General features: G+C 35.5%; 1 protein-coding gene across 1 annotated transcript in view; it reads right to left on the bottom strand.

The window, feature by feature from the left end:
• The window catches only part of VWA3B (von Willebrand factor A domain containing 3B), a 254,456-nt gene that overhangs the window by 220,212 nt on the left and 17,876 nt on the right, over nucleotides 1-16,368 (bottom strand). The window contains 1 exon segment of the mRNA XM_011956652.1: nucleotides 2,823-2,917. Coding sequence (XP_011812042.1) covers nucleotides 2,823-2,917 — 95 coding nt within the window.

Here is a 16,368-nt window from a genome sequence, read left to right as displayed (position 1 = left end):
ATTAGCATTTTAGTGAGCGCTCTTGACCATCTGATTGGCCGGCTGTGAGCTAAGTTGTAAGCCCCGTGTTTAAAGGTAGAAGTGGTCACCTTCCCAGCGAGGCTTAGGGATTCTTACTCGGAGCACATTTTAAAAGAAGATACAGTACTTTATCTTGGAAAATGTGCTTTCAGACCACATCACCTCCTTCCACATTTTTGTGCCTTGGCTCAGGCTCCTTCCTTCCCTGTCCCATGAGTCTCTCAAGCTCATTCCTCAAGCTCCAGCATCACTTCTTGGAGGCTTCTCCTAGCCCCTTAAGACAGAATTACCAACTCCTTCACCAGCATCCACAGCTGCTGCTACAACACAGAAGCCAGGGGGGATACATCACAGGGAATGTGGAGGTGGATTTTGAAGGTAAAGGGAGAGATGTTTTTAAGAGTTCGGCATTGATTTTAATGTGGTTCAGATAAAAAATATACTTAGCACATCAAACTCAAGATTCCACAGACAGTATTGCTTAGGACCAGGCTTAGTTTAAAAAGTAATTTAAGCTGGGCCGGGCATGATGGCTCATGCCTGTAATCCCAGGACTCTGGGAGGCCAAGGTGGGCAAATCACCTGAGGTCAGGAGTTCGAGACCAGCCTGGCCAAAATGGTGAAACCCCATCTCTACTAAAAATACAAAAATTAGCTGGATACGGTGGTGCACACCTGTAGCTACTTGGGAGGCTGAGGCTGGAGAATCACTTGAACCCAGAAGACAGAGTGAGCTGAGATGGCACCACTGCCCTCCAGCCTCAGCGACAGAGCGAAACTCCATCTCAAAAAAAAAAAAAAAAAGTAATTTAAGCTTTGGAAAAAGTAAGTAGTGGGTACATCTTCAAGCCAAAGACAACCTACCACTCCCATCATGGAGGTTTCTCCAAGGGCTGAATGACCTGCCTGTCCCTCTTACAGTACAGTTTCCCTCCAGGCTCTCTGCTGTTTTCTGGGCAGCCCCAACACCCCTTCAGGGTATTTTCACCCATGGCCCCCTGCTGCCCCACCAGAGCACTGCCAGCGGCCCCTGATGGAAAGCTTCTGCCAGCAGCCTGGTAGCACATTGGCTGCCCCAGCACAGCCAGTGCTTGACCTCAAGGGGCCAGAGGACAAAGCCACAGCCCAGTCCCAGGCCCCAGGGTTACAGCATGCAGCCCAGGAATGCTGAGCTGAGCCTTGGCCCTCTGAAAGCATCCAGAAACAACGCCAATCAACTATACCCAACTCACACCACAGTCAAACCCTCAAGGGAAATAAAGAACATCAAAACAAAAAGGCCCGTCCAAAGGATGGCAACTTAAAAGGATGAAGACACATCAGCCTTCACAGGTGAGAAAGAACCAGTGCGAGAATTCCGGAAGCTCTCAGTCCAGAGTGTCCTCTTATCTCCAAGCAGTCTCCCTAGCTCTTCAGCAGTGGTTCTTAACCGGATTGAAACGGCTGAAATGACACTGAATTCAGGATCTGGGTGTCAAGAAAGCTCATAAAGATACAGGAGAAGGTGGAAACCCAATCCAAGGAGAACAGTAAAATGATCCAAAAATTGGATGGCATCTCATATTAAGAAAGAACCAAACTGAACTTTTGGAATTGAACAATTCACTATAGAAATATCATAATACCATTAAAATCATTAACAACAAAATAGACCGAGCTGGGGAAAGAACTTCAAAGTTGAAGAACCACTCCTTTGAATCAATGTAGGCAGACAAAAGTAAAGAAAAAGGGTCAGGCATGGTGCCTTACACCTGTAATCTGAGGCATGAGGTCGAGGCCAAGGCAGGTGGGAGGCCCAGGCAGACAGATTGCTTGAGCTTAGGAGTTCAAGACCAACCTGGGCAACATGGCGAGACCGTGTCTGCAAAAAATACAAAAATCAGTTGGGTGCGGTGGCACACGCCTGTGGCCCCAACTACTTGGGGGGCTGAGGTGGGAGGATCGCTTGGACCTTGGAGGTCAAGGCTGCAGTGAGCCATGATCACACCACCGCACTCCAGCCTCGGTGATAGAACAAGAACGTGTCTCAAAAGAAAAAAAGAATTTAAAAAAATGAACGAAAGCTCTGAGACATATGAGATTATATAAAGAGACCAAACTCTTTCAGGCATTCCTGAAAGAGAAGGAGGACAACTGGAAGACATATTCAAGGACAGGGTCTACAAAAATTTTCTCAAAAAAAAAAAAAAAATTTACCAAAAAAAAGTAATTTAAGTTTTCTAAATATTAGGAAACAGCAGTCCAGGTGGTACATGGATGTACATGGACGTGAACAAATACCCATAAATGGACGTGATGGGACATGTGTCTTCAACAGACTTTGAGTTCCATGTGGTTGGCCAGGGTCTGCACAGGGCCTGACATGTAGGAGACATGAGACTGAGATGCTAAACTGCTGAGAGTAAAGGACTCTGGTCGGAGGTGGTGCTCATTCTCCTATCTGCAAATGCTGCCCCTATTCCTAATGCTTCTCTCAGATAATGGCAGTTTGCTCTTGGCTTTCAGATCATCTCTGTCATATTGTTTTTTCCCTTTATTTTCAAAGCAAAACAAAGTGGTAATGTGCAAAGGTTTTCATCTCTCATCAAGAGCTTTCTGCACTGATTTCTAATGGTTCAAAAACCATTCCTTAGCCATGACTTTTATCACCCTACCAATGCCAAAAGAAAACCCCCGGCCTAATAAGGGCTTGGCTCAGCTACATCACTGCCAAGTAGCACAAGCCTCTCCCCACGCCGCACTCCTCGATGTGATGTCAGCACCATGTCACAGGACTGCGCATTGAGGGAACTCTGACTTACATTGTATACTCTGCCATCTTCTGCTCTGTAGAGCTGTGGAAACAGACCATCAGCATACCGAGAAGCCACAAGTCTCCCCAGAGACGCCACATAATCTGCATTTTTATAAAGAAAAACAATCAAAACAGTAGTACATGAGTGAAGCTTCTTATTTTTATTTTGAAATGTGTTTCTCTGACACCATTCAAATTATATCTTGTGCTATCAATAATCTGTGATGCTTTCTATTCTGTTCTAAATCATGAAGTATTTCTAGGTGCTGTGATAAACGTAACTGTCTATGGCATTGTAATCTTTTTTTATTATTATTATACTTTAAGTTCTAGGGTACGTGTGCACAAAGTGCAGGTTTGTTACATGTGTATTCATGTGCCGTGTTGGTGTGCTGCACCCATTAACTCATCATTTACATTAGGTATATCTCCTAATGCTAACCCTCCCCGAGCCCCCCACCCCCCGACAGGCCCTGGTGTGTGATGTTCCCCATCCTGTGTCCAAGTGTTCTCCTTGTTCAATTCCCACCTATGAGTGAGAACAGCATTTTAATCTTTGAATGCATGAATAAACAGGAAGAATAGGATTTGTGTCCTAGTGTCCTTGTACTTTGATCCAGAATAATTACAGCAGAGGTTAAAAAAAAAAAAAAAAAAGCAACGTAGAAATTATTTTAATTCCTGAAAGTTATTCATGACTTGGACTTAGTTTTCAGGGTTTTTAAAATTTCACTTAGATATTTCCTACTGTACTCTCAACTGGAGGCTCAGAATTAAATCACTGAAATAAAGCCAGCCAGTAATAGATTCAGAATTGCCATACAGAATGTCAGAACTACAAGATTTTCTTCTCATCAGATCATATGCTCAGCTGTTCAAATACCTGTTGCATAAACCCTTATTGGGTGCCCACTATGTACTAGGCATGTTTACAGGATGGGAATACAATTGTTACCTACAACACAGTCCTACTCCTTCACGGAACTCTCAGAAGGCTACGGAGAGGCTTCAAAGACTAACTAGGATTTGCCAGGACAGAAGATGAGGTAAGTCTTCACAGAGATGTTTTTAAGCTGATGATTATTTTATTGTAATTTTAATTATTATTTTTAAGTCCCAAAGGTGGGAGACAGAATGGTGGTACGTGTGGTGCCGGTACTTCCTTCCCTCTGCCTTACTAGGGAGGCAGGATAACAGCCTCCTCTGGAAATCTAAAAAGAGCAAGGCTGAATTTTATAGACACCCTGGCCAGGCTTGCCCCCCAATCACAAGGGTTGATTTCAAGTCTTGAAGTGCAACTTTCACAATAGTAAGGAGTAAAGAGTAAAGAATAGACACTTGAATTCCATCAGCAATAATCTCACTCAATAGACCTCTCCAGCTCTAAAATTTGTGTTTCTAAGATTCACCTTCTTAGCTGACATTGTGAAGTGAGTAAATATCACTAGCATTCTCTGTTTACCTATGACATTTATCTGGAGGTGGGAGAGGAAGCTGTTTTTTGAGGCTTGAAGGAAATAAGTCTATGGCAGGCTTCATAAGCTATATTGGGAATTGAAATGCAAGGCATTGTGAGTTCTGCATCCAATAATAGTGGAGTAGATTGTATTGGCTAACCTTCACACAGAAAAATATTATAAATTCTGGACAAAATATAAAAGGAGCTATTGTAGGCATTAGAGAGCAATCTAGAACATGCAGAAACTGGAATCACAATCATCCTGAAAAGGAGGACATTTTTGAGGTGAGATTTGTATATATTTAGCAGGAAAGAGAGAGAGTTTGGAGTTTGAGTCCAGCCAACTTAACTGCCTACTAGAATGAAAATTAGCCCTCTATGTATCAACTGATAAATAGATAAGAAAATCATGGTACATCCATACAATGGAATACATACGGCCGCAAAAAGGAATAAAGTATTGGTGCTGGTTACAACATGGATGAACCTTAAAAACATTAAGCTAAGTAAAAGAAGCCACTCACAAAAGACCACATATTATAAATTCTATTTAAATGAAATGCTCAGAACAAGAAAATCTATAGAGACAATTTAGTGGTAGGAAAGTGTAGAGCTAAGAAGTACAGAGTTTCTTTTTGAGTTGATAAAAACATTCTAAATAGCTGCGCATATCCGTGAATACACTAAAACCATTGAATTGTAGGTAGGTAAATTATAGCTCAATAAAGCTGTTATAAATAATATACACATATCAAGTTCTGTAAGAATAAAAATCACTTCTCCTAGAAGAAAGATTATACAGTTGATCCTTGAATAACATAGTTTTGAACTGCATGGGTCTACTTATATGCAGATTTTTTTTCAACCAAATGTGGATAAAAATACAGTATCAGTAGAATGTGAAACCCACTTATACAGAGGGCCAACTTTTCATATATGTGGGTTATGAAGAGCCAACTGCAGGAACTGAGTATGCATGGATCTGGTATACACAGGGGGTCCTGGAACCAATCTTTTGCATATACCAAAGGAAAACTATACAACCCAAAGTCCCTACAACCATCCACATTGTCCAGCATAAAACAAAAAACAATCAGATATATAAACAAAGAGAAAAATGTGACCAATAGTCAAAAGAAAAAGCAATCAATAAAACCTACCTGAAATGGACTAGATGTTGAAATTACAAGAAAAAGGCCTCAATATATTTTAAGTATACTGTAAACATTGTATTTTAAATATATATACATAATATATATATATATATAATGTATATACATAATGTTGAAGGGAAAGAAAACTGTGATCCTAATAAGTGAACAAATGGGGATCTTAGCACAGAAATTGAAAAGAAGGGAAATTTTAGAACAAAAAGCACAGTATCTGTATGGGCTTCACAGCAGATTGGAGGTACCAGAATAAAGTGTTAGTAACCTAGAAAATCTGTCAAGAGAAATTAGTCAATCTGATAAACAAAGAGAAAAAAAATATTGACAAAATGAACAAGAGTTTCAGTGACCTGTGGGACAATATCAAGATGCTTAGCAAACTATAATTTGAGTCTCAGAAGAAAAAGAGAGAACAGATAGGATGTAAAAATAGATTAGAAGAAATAATAGTTGAAAATTTCCAAGATTTGATTAAAAACAAACCTACAGATCCAAGAAGCTCGATAAATCCAATGCAATATACGTACAAAGAAAACCAAAAGAAGGCATATCCTACTACAAATAATAACACAATAGCTGAAAACCAAGAATAAAGAGGAAAAATCTTAAAAGCAGTCATAGAAAAAAAGATACATTATATATATCATATGGGGGAAAATGTCATGGATTATGTCAGATTTCTCAGATGAAAAGGTGGAAATCAGAAAACAATGGCTTGACATGTTTAAAGGTCAGAAAAAAAAACCTTCAACCAATAATTATAAAATCAGCAAAAGTGTTCTTCAAGAATGAAGGTAATGACTTCAAACTATTCTACAAGGACACAGTAACCAACACAGCAAGGTACTGGTAAAACACACACACACACACACACACACACACACACACCCCAAACAGACATACAGACCAATGGAACAGAATACAGAACCAAAAATAAAGCCACACAACTACAGTCATATGATCTTCAACAAAGTTGACAAAAAATAAACAATGAGGAAAGGACTCCCTACTCAATAAATAGCTCTGAAATAGCTGGCTAGATATATGCAGAAGAATGAAATACCTTTCACTATATACAAAAATTAATTGAAGATGGATTAAAATTTAAACCTAAGATCCTAATTTCATCCTAGAAGAAAACCTAAGAAATATTATTCTGGACATAGACCTTGGCAAATAATTTATAACTAAGTCCTCAACAGCAATTGCAACAAAAACAAAAATTGATAAGTAGGACCTAATTAAATTAAAGAGCTTCTGCTCAGCAAAAGAAACTATCAACAAAGTAAACAGACAATTCATAGAATAAGAGAAAATATTTGCAAATATTTATTGAAAATATATGCAAACTATGCATCCAACAAAGATAGAATATCCAGAATCTATAAGGAAGTTAAACTATTCAGCAAGCCAAAAAACAAATAACCCCATTTAAAAATGGGCAAGATACATGAATAGACACTTCTCAAAAGAAGACACGTAAGTGGATAAGAAACAAGAAACAAGAAAAAATGCCCAACATTACTAATCATCAGAGAAATGCAAATCAAAACCACAGTGAGATCTCATTTCACACCAGTCACAATGGCTACTATTAAAAAGTCAAAAATTTACAGATGTTGGTGAGATTGTGGAGAAAAGGGAATGCTTATACACTGTTGGTAGGAATGTAAATTAGTACAACCTCTATGGAAAACAGGATGAAGATTTCTTTACGAATTAAAATAGAACTACCCTTTGATCCCACTATTGGTTATCTACCCAATGGAAAAGAAATAATTTTATCAAAAAGACACCTCCCTTATGTGTTTATTGTACCACTATTTTTAAAATGTGGTCTCTCTCTCTCTGTATATATATATAGACCACATGGTGTGTATAGACTGTGGAATACTACTCATCCATTTCAAAAGATGAAATCATGTCTTTTACAGCAACATATACAGAACTGGAGGCCATTATTTTTAATGAAATAACTCAGAAACAAAGTGAAAAACCACATCTTCTCACTTTTAAGTGGCATGTAAACACGCAGACATGCAGAGAAAAATAGACACTGGAGAATCCAAAAAGTGGGGGAAGCAGGGGTTGTATTAGCCTGTTTTCACACTGCTGATAAAGACACACCCAAATCCAAGCAATTTACAAAAGAAAGGTTTAATGGACCTACAGTTCCACGTGGCTGGGGAGCCCTCACAATCATGGCGGAAGGCAAGGAAGAGCAAGTCATGTCTTACATGGATGGAAGCATGCAAAGAGAGTTTGTGCAAAGGAAATCCTCTTCTTAAAACCATCAGATCTTGTGAGACTTATTCACTATTGCAAAAACAGCACGAGAAAGACCTGCCTCCATGATTCAATTACCTCCCACTGGGTGCCTCCCACAAACGTGGGAATTGTGGGAGTTACAATTCAAGATGAGATCTGGGTAGAGACACAGCTAGACTGTATCAAGGGTGAAGGATGAAATACTGCTTATTGGGTACAATGTGCACTATTCGGATGCTGGATACACTAAAAGCCCATAAGACAACTGCACCTGTATACCTAAATCCAAAAATACAAATAAAATTTTAGAAATGTCCCAGTTTCAATAAAAAATCATTCATCATTCAAAAAACCAGTAAGATTATAAAAAAGACAACTGCCAATATCAACACCAAGATGAGAGATGTCATAGAATGACCTAACAAGGATTTTAAAGCAACAATCATAAAAACACTTAACGGCAATTACAAACATTCTTAAAATGAATAAAAACATAGGAAGTCTCAGTAAAGAAATAGAAGATATCAGGAAGAATAAAATGGAAATACTAGAGCAAAAAATTGAGTAATCAAAATAAAAAACTCAATGGATGAACTCAACAGCAAAATGAAAAAGGAAGAATGAGTAAGCTTGGAGAACAATAAAAATTACCCAATCTAGACAAGAGAGAGAAAATAGCCTGAAAAATCTGAACAGAGCCTTACAGATATGTAGGATTATTTTTTTAAAAGATCTAATGTTCATATTATTGGAGTGCCAGAAGGAGAAGAGAAAGAGGATGGGGGAAAAAAAAGATACAAAGATATAAGCATTGAAAATTCTCCAAATTTGGCAAAAACAAAAAACGTAAAGCAACAGATTCAAGAATCTGACTGAAATTCAAAGAGAATAAATGAAAATAAATTCACACCAAGGAACATCACAGTCAAACATCTGAAAACAAAAGACAAACAAAAAAATATGTACAGCGCATTATCAATAGGGAAAAATCAATTATAATGATAGTGGTTTTCTCATCAGAAACTATAGAGACCAGAAAGAACTGACACAATATTTTTTAAGTGCTGAAAAAAAAAAAAGAACTATCAACCCTAAATCTTGTATCTGGTGAAATTCTTCTTCAGGAATAAAGTAGAAATAAAGACATTCTCAGACAAACAAACTAAAGGAATTTGTGGCTAGCAGAGCTACTCTTAAAGAATAAAAGAACTTCTCTAAGCAGAAAGAAAATAACAAAAGAAGGAACCTTGGACGATCAGGAAAGAAGAACACAGTAAGCAAAACTATGGGCAAATAAAATGGACATTCCTTCTCCTTTTGAGTGTTACAAATGATGTTTGATGGTTGAATCAAAATTCTAGCACAGTCTAATGTAATTCTCAATGTAAGAAGATAAAATAATACATTTTATTATAAATGGGAAGGGCAAAGGGCTGTAAAGGGAAAAGAAGGTTTTTGCTCATCACTCAAACTGGTAAAATGTTGACATCAGTAGATTTTGATAATTTATGTATTCATAACGTAACACAGCATAATCACTAAAAAAGCCATATGAAGATACACAATAGAAAACATTATAGATAAATAAGAATAGAATTCTAAAAAGTGTTTAAGTAATCCAAAAGCAGGCAGGAAAAAAACAGACAAGCTAAAAACAGAGAAAAAGAAAACAACTAAAATGATCAACAAGCTCTAACATATCAATAATCACATTAATTGTAAATGGTCTAATAGACCAAGTAAAAGATAGAGATTGGCAAAGAGGATTTTTTTAAAAAGGATTCAATAATATATTGTCTACAAGAAATTTGCTTCAAATATAATTATATATATAAGTTAAAAGTAAAAGGATGGAAAAAGATAGGCCATACAAATATTAATAAAAAGAAAATAGGATTGGCTATATTAGAAAAATAAATTTCATAGCAAAGAATATTACTGGGGACAAAGCAGGACATTATATAACGATAAAGGTGTCAATGCACCAGAAAGACATAGCAATCCTAAATGTGTATGTATCACCCAATAGAGCTGCAAAATATTTGTAGCAAAACACAGAATAACTGAAAGAAGAAATAGACAAATCCACAATTATAGTTGGAAACTTCAATACTGCTTTCTCAACAATTGATAGAACAACAAGAAGAGAATCAGGAAGGATACTCAATACCATCAATGAACAGGATCTAACTGACATTTATAGAAAGCTCTATAAAACAACAGCAGAATACACATTCTTTTCAAGTATTCATGAAACATGTACAAAACAAAGCACATATTTGGCTATAAAACATCCTAAAAAATTCACAAGAACTGAAACCAAACAAGTATGTGCTCTGTCCAAGATGGAAACAAACTAGAAATCAAAAATAAATAAAAAGATAACAGGAATATCTACAAATATTTAGAAACTAAACAATATGCATCTAAAAATTCCATAAGTCAAAGAGGAAGTCTTGATGAAAATAAAAGACTTTAAAGTAAGTGGAAATAATAATACAACATATAAAAATTTGTGAGACATTGCTAAAGCACTGACTGGAGGGAAATTTGTAGCAATAAATGTTTACGTAAGAAAACATAAAATCTCAAACCAATAATCAAGGATTTCAACTGAAGAAATTAGAAAAAAGAAAAGAAAAATAAACCTAAACAAGCAAAAGGAAATGAATAATAAAGATCAAAGTAGAAATCAATGAAATTGAAAATAGAAAAACAATAGAGAAAATCAAACAAAAAAGCTGGTAATTTTTAAAGATCAATAAATTGACAAACTTCTAGCAAGATTGACAAAGATAAAAAGAGAGAAGGTATAAATTATAAATATCAAGAATAAAATAGGAAATACCACAAAAGACACAGTAGACATCAGAAGAATAATAAGGGAATACTACAAACAACTCCTCACAAATTAGACAACTTGGATGAAATGAATTAAATCCTTAGAAAACAAAATACCACAACTCACACAATATAAAATAATTTGACTAGTCCAATATCTATTCAAGAAAATTAAATTCTTGACTTAAAACTTCTTCAAAAAGGAATCTCCAGGCCTGGATGAGTTCACTGGAGAATTTTACCAAACATTTGAAGAATAATTCATATTAATTCTACACTGTGTCCTGTTATTTCAACAAGAAACCAAAAATAATAATTCCACAAAACATCTTCTAGAGAATAGAAGAGGAAGGAATACGTCCCAACTCATTTTATGAAGCTAGTCTTATTGTCATTCCAAAACCAGACAAAACCATCATTTAAAAAAGAGAAAACTACAGACCAACATTCTTCAAGAATACAGATGCAAAAATCCATAACACAATATTTGCAAATCAAATTCTGCAGTGTATAATATAAAAAGACTTCTAAAACATGCTCTAGTTTATTCTGGGGATGCAAGGCTGGATTAAAAAAATTAATATAATCCATTAAAGTAACAGGCTAACAAAGAAATATCATAGGATGCTATCAATTGATTGAGAAAAAAATTGACAAAATTCAACACCCATTAATAATAAAAATTCTCAGATTACTAGGAATATCAGGGATCTTCCACAATGTAATTTTTCAAAATCTATAGAAAACCTACAGTTAACGTCATACTTTGTGGTGAATGACTGAAAGTTTTCAGTGCAAGGATATCCACTCTTACTGTTGCTATTCAACATAGTGTTGGAAGTTCTAGCCAGCATAACAGAGCAAGAAAAGAAAACACAAGACAAATAGATCAGAAAGAAAGAAATAAGACTTTTCCTCTTTGCAGATGACATGATAGCCTACCTAGAAATCTTCTGGAATCTACAAAAAAACAAACAAACACACACACAAAAAACCCTGTTAGAAGGAATGAGTGAGTTTGGCAAGATCACAAGATAGAAGGTTAACATGCAAAAGTCAGTCATATTTCTATATACTAGGAATGAACATGTGGAAACCAAAATTTAAAATACAATTCCATTTACAACTCCTAAAAAAAAAAAATACTTATGTATAAATCTAACAAAACATGCGGACTCGTCTACTGAAAAATTTAAGACAGTTGATGAAGGAAATTAAATAATATATAAATAAATGGAAAGATATTTTATATTTGTGAACTGAAAGACTCAGCATTTTTGTCAGCATAGTAAAGATGTCAATTCTCCTTTAATTAATATACAGGTTTAATGCAACTCCTATCAATATCATAGCAATATTTTTGTAGACATGAACACAGTTATTCTAAAATTTATTTGGAAAGCCAAATGAACTAGAGTAGCTAAAACAATTTTGAAAAAAAAATAAAGTAGGAGGACTCACCCTGCCCAATTTCAAGAAATTCTATAGTTATAGTAATCAAGACTGTGTGATATTGACAGAGAAACACAGATGAATACAACAAAATGGAGAACCTGGAAGTATAGGTACAACCAACTTTTAACAAAAATCCAAAAGCAATTCAAAGGAGGAAGGATAGTCACTTAAGTAAAACACGCTGGAGCAACTGAACACCCATAGTAAAAAAGAAAAAAAAAAAATGAACCATTTACTTTTGTGTGTGTGTGTGTTTTTTAAGAGACAGAGTCTCTCACTCTATCACCTAGGCTGGAATGAAGTGCTGTGATCATAGCTCACTGCAGCCTCAATCCCCTGGGCTTAAGCTATCCTCCCACCTCAGCCTCCCAAAGTGCTGGGATTACAAAAAAACATGAACCTTATACAGAAACTAATTCAAAATAGATCACAGGCTAAATGTAAAATTATGAAACATTTAGAAAAAAACATAGGAGGGGGTAACATAGGAAGATCTTTGTGGTGATAAACAGTTCTCTCTCTTGATTGTAGTGGTGGTTACAGAAATCTACATAAGTGATAAAATTATATAGACTTGCAAACACATTGTATAAGTGTCAAATTCCTCATTTTGATATTATACTATTATTTTACAAGATACGATCATTGGGAAAACTGGGTGAAAGGTACATGGGATCTTTACACTTTACTATTACTTCAGAATAAGAAGTATGGATGTACAAATGGAAAAATGACTAAATGAATGAATGAGTAAATAAATAAATAAATGTGAAGGTGAAATAAAGATAATTTCAGATAAATGAAAACTGAAAAAAGCTGTCACCAGCAGACCTCCACTATAAGAAATGCTTAAAAGAAATTATTCAGGAAATAACATCAGTTGAAACCTCAAATTCTACAAGAAAGAAGAGTATTGTAAGCAGTAAACATGTGGATCTTAGCAGTGTATAGTTTTTCTTCTCAGTTTCTTTAAAAAAAAGATGACTTTTAAAAGCAAAAATTATGACTCTGAATTGTGAAATTTATAATGTACGTGGAAATAAAATAGATTAAAACAGTAACACCAAGGACAGGAGTCCGAGGAGTAAGGGGAGGTATAACTGTTGAAAACTTCTTACATTTTACATGAAGTCATACGAAATCTACTTTTAGTAGACTGTAACAAGTTAAGGATGTAACAAGGAAGGCAAATTAAATGAAAAATAAAGATTGCATTACATGAAACACTAAAAAATATTCATTTAGCACAAAAGAAGGCCAAAAGGAGAAACACAGATGAAAGAAAAAGACTAAATAGAAAGCAAACAGTAACATGGTAGACCTACATTTAAATATATCAATCATTACATTAAATGTATAGAATCAAACACTAGTTGCTATAGTTTGGACATTTGACCTCTAAACCTAGTGTTGAAATTTTATCCCCAATGTTGGACGTGAAGCCTAATGGGAAGTGTTTGGATCATGGGGACAGATCCCTCATGAATGGCTTGGTAACATTCTCATGGGAATGAGTGAGTTCTCACTCTTAGCTCTCATGAGAACTGGTTGTTGAAAAGAGCCTGGTCCCTCTTCCGCTCTCTCTTTTGCCTTCTCTCTTGACATGTGATCTGCACACACCACTTCTCCTTTGCCTTCTCTCATGAGTGGAAGCTTCCTGAGGCCCTTACCAGATGCAGATGCTGGTACCATGCTTCTTGTATAGCCTGAAGAACCATCAACCAAATAAACCTCTTTTATTCATAAATTACCCAGCTTCAGGCATGCTTTTATAGCAACACAAATGGAAAAAGACACTGATTTAATTAATTGGTTGAATTAATTAATTAAAAGACATATGCAACTGCCTTAAAAACACAAACTCCAACTCTATGCTGTCTATGAGAAGTTCTCTTTAATATATAAACTAAAGATATTTATCATTAAAAATTATAAACACATACACCATGTAAAACTTAAGAATAAGAAAGCTACAGTGGCTATATTAATATCAAAGTGAACACCAAAACAATGACTAATTTTCTGAGATAAATATGACATATCAGAATTATTAAAATTTGTCAAGTCCTTAGAACAACATAACAATCCTAAATGTGTATGCATTTGGAACTTCAAAATACATAAACAAAACTTACAGAACTAAGGGAGAAATGAACAAACCCAGTAGACAAAAAAAGGACTAAATATATATAATTTTTCTCCCAAGACTTTCAACCATCTTGATCTAATTAACATTTATAAATACTACCTAACAACTGTGGAATGCACACTCTTTTCAAGTGCACATGCAATGATTGCCAAGATAGATTTTGCCCGTAAACAAATCTTAGTAAATTTCAAAAGATCAAAATCCTACAGACTATATTCTCTGACCTCAATGTAATTAAATTAGAAGTCCAACAAAAACAAGTACTTTTAAAAGTCTTAAAATAACTGGAAACTAAACAACACATTTTTTAAAGTATATTCAAGAAAAAAATCACAAGGGAAAAACTACAATAATATTAATAGCAAAACACTACTGATTCAGATTTGTGGCATTCATCTAAAACAATGCTTAGAGGAATTCTTATAATTTTAAATGGTTATATTAGAAAAGAAGAAAGGTTTAAAAATAATTACTTAAGTTTATATCTTTAAAAGCAGGAAAAAGGAAAGCAAATCAAGCTCAAAGTAAGCAGAAAGAAATAAATAATGATTAAATCAGATACCAATGAAATACAAGACAAAGAATTTTAAAAACCAACAAACTAAAAATTTGTTTCCTTGAAAAGAGTTATTATATACTGCTAACAAGACTTAGCAAGAAAAAAATGAGAGGAAACACAAATTATCAATATCAGGAATGAAAGAGGTAACATCACTACAGATCCTACAGGCATTAAAAAAGCATCCTAGGCCGGGCGCGGTGGCTCAAGCCTGTAATCCCAGCACTTTGGGAGGCCGAGATGGGCGGATCATGAGGTCAGGATATCGAGACCATCCTGGCTAATATGGTGAAACCCCGTCTCTACTAAAAAATACAAAAAATGAGCCAGGCGAGATGGCGGGCGCCTGTAGTCCCAGCTACTCAGGAGGCTGAGGCCAGAGAATGGCATAAACCCGGGTGGCGGAGCTTGCAGTGAGCTGAGATCCGGCCACTGTACTCCAGCCCAGGCGACAGAGCTAGTCTCCATCTCAAAAAAAAAAAAAAAAGCATCCTATAGGCATTAAAAAAGAATGAAAGAGGTGACATCACTACAGATCCTACAGGCATTAAAAAAGAATCCTATAGGCATTAAAAAAGAATGAAAGTGGTGACATCACTACAGATCCTAGATGCATTAAAAGGCTATTAAGAGCATATTTTGATCAATGCTTTGCCAACATATTAGAAAATACTGTTGAGGAAAATACCGTTGGTGTGCACGTATTAGAAAATGTTGAGGAAATTCCTTGAAAAACACAATTTTCCAAATTAGCATTATGAAACAGAATATCTGATTAGTCCTCTGTTTATTAAAGAAATTGAATTTTTATTAATCTTTTCCCACAAACAAAACTAGGCCCAGATAAATTTCACTTCTCAGTTGTATCAAACATTTAAAGAAGAAATACCAATCATGTACAAATACCATCAGAGCATAGAGGAGGAGGAACACTTCCAAATCATTTTGAATCCAGCATAATCTTGATGCTGAAACCTGACAAGGACATTACAAGAAAAGAAAGTTACAGGGCAATATCTCTCATGAACTTAGATGAAAAAATTATTAAAAAAATGTAAGAAATTGGTATTTTTGCCAACATTCATGACTGAATTAGGTTTATTTGAAATAAAGAGATAAAACTGCTTCTAGTATTTTTCCTTATATGGGAATCCCACAGGACCTGACTCTGGGAGACCCTACTCAAAAGATATTTAGATGGCAGAGGGCTGCAGCCCATGTGAAAGGACGTATATGTAAAAAGCACAGGCTGAACCCTGAAGAACAAGGCCTTGACATTTGAATGGGCCTTCAAGTCAATCTACAACAACCACATCCCCTAGGTCTTCCTTAGTACCACAATGGAACAAAGCTGGCAAGGAACTGGTAAATAATCTGGTTTAAAAAATGGTATTAATGGTTGCTCAATAAATGTTTGTTTAATTAATTAATTGACTAATTCAGAATTACTGAGTAAAATCCTAGTAATGGAAATTTCCCTGATTGAAGGAGTATTCCTCAGGCACAATGTTACTAACATGTTGGACAGGGCAGTTCCTGCTGAATGTGCTGTCTCATACATTGTAAGACACTCAGTACTCTGGGTTCCCAGGCCTTATATTTCAATAGCATCCCATCAATACATCATGCAAAAAAAAAAAAAAAAAATATATA

This window comes from Colobus angolensis, unplaced genomic scaffold, assembly GCF_000951035.1.
Source record: "Colobus angolensis palliatus isolate OR3802 unplaced genomic scaffold, Cang.pa_1.0 Scaffold42, whole genome shotgun sequence".
NCBI lineage: Eukaryota > Metazoa > Chordata > Mammalia > Primates > Cercopithecidae > Colobus > Colobus angolensis.
Note: the sequence above shows the minus strand (reverse complement) of the source record. Positions and strands in the feature narration are given on the sequence as shown.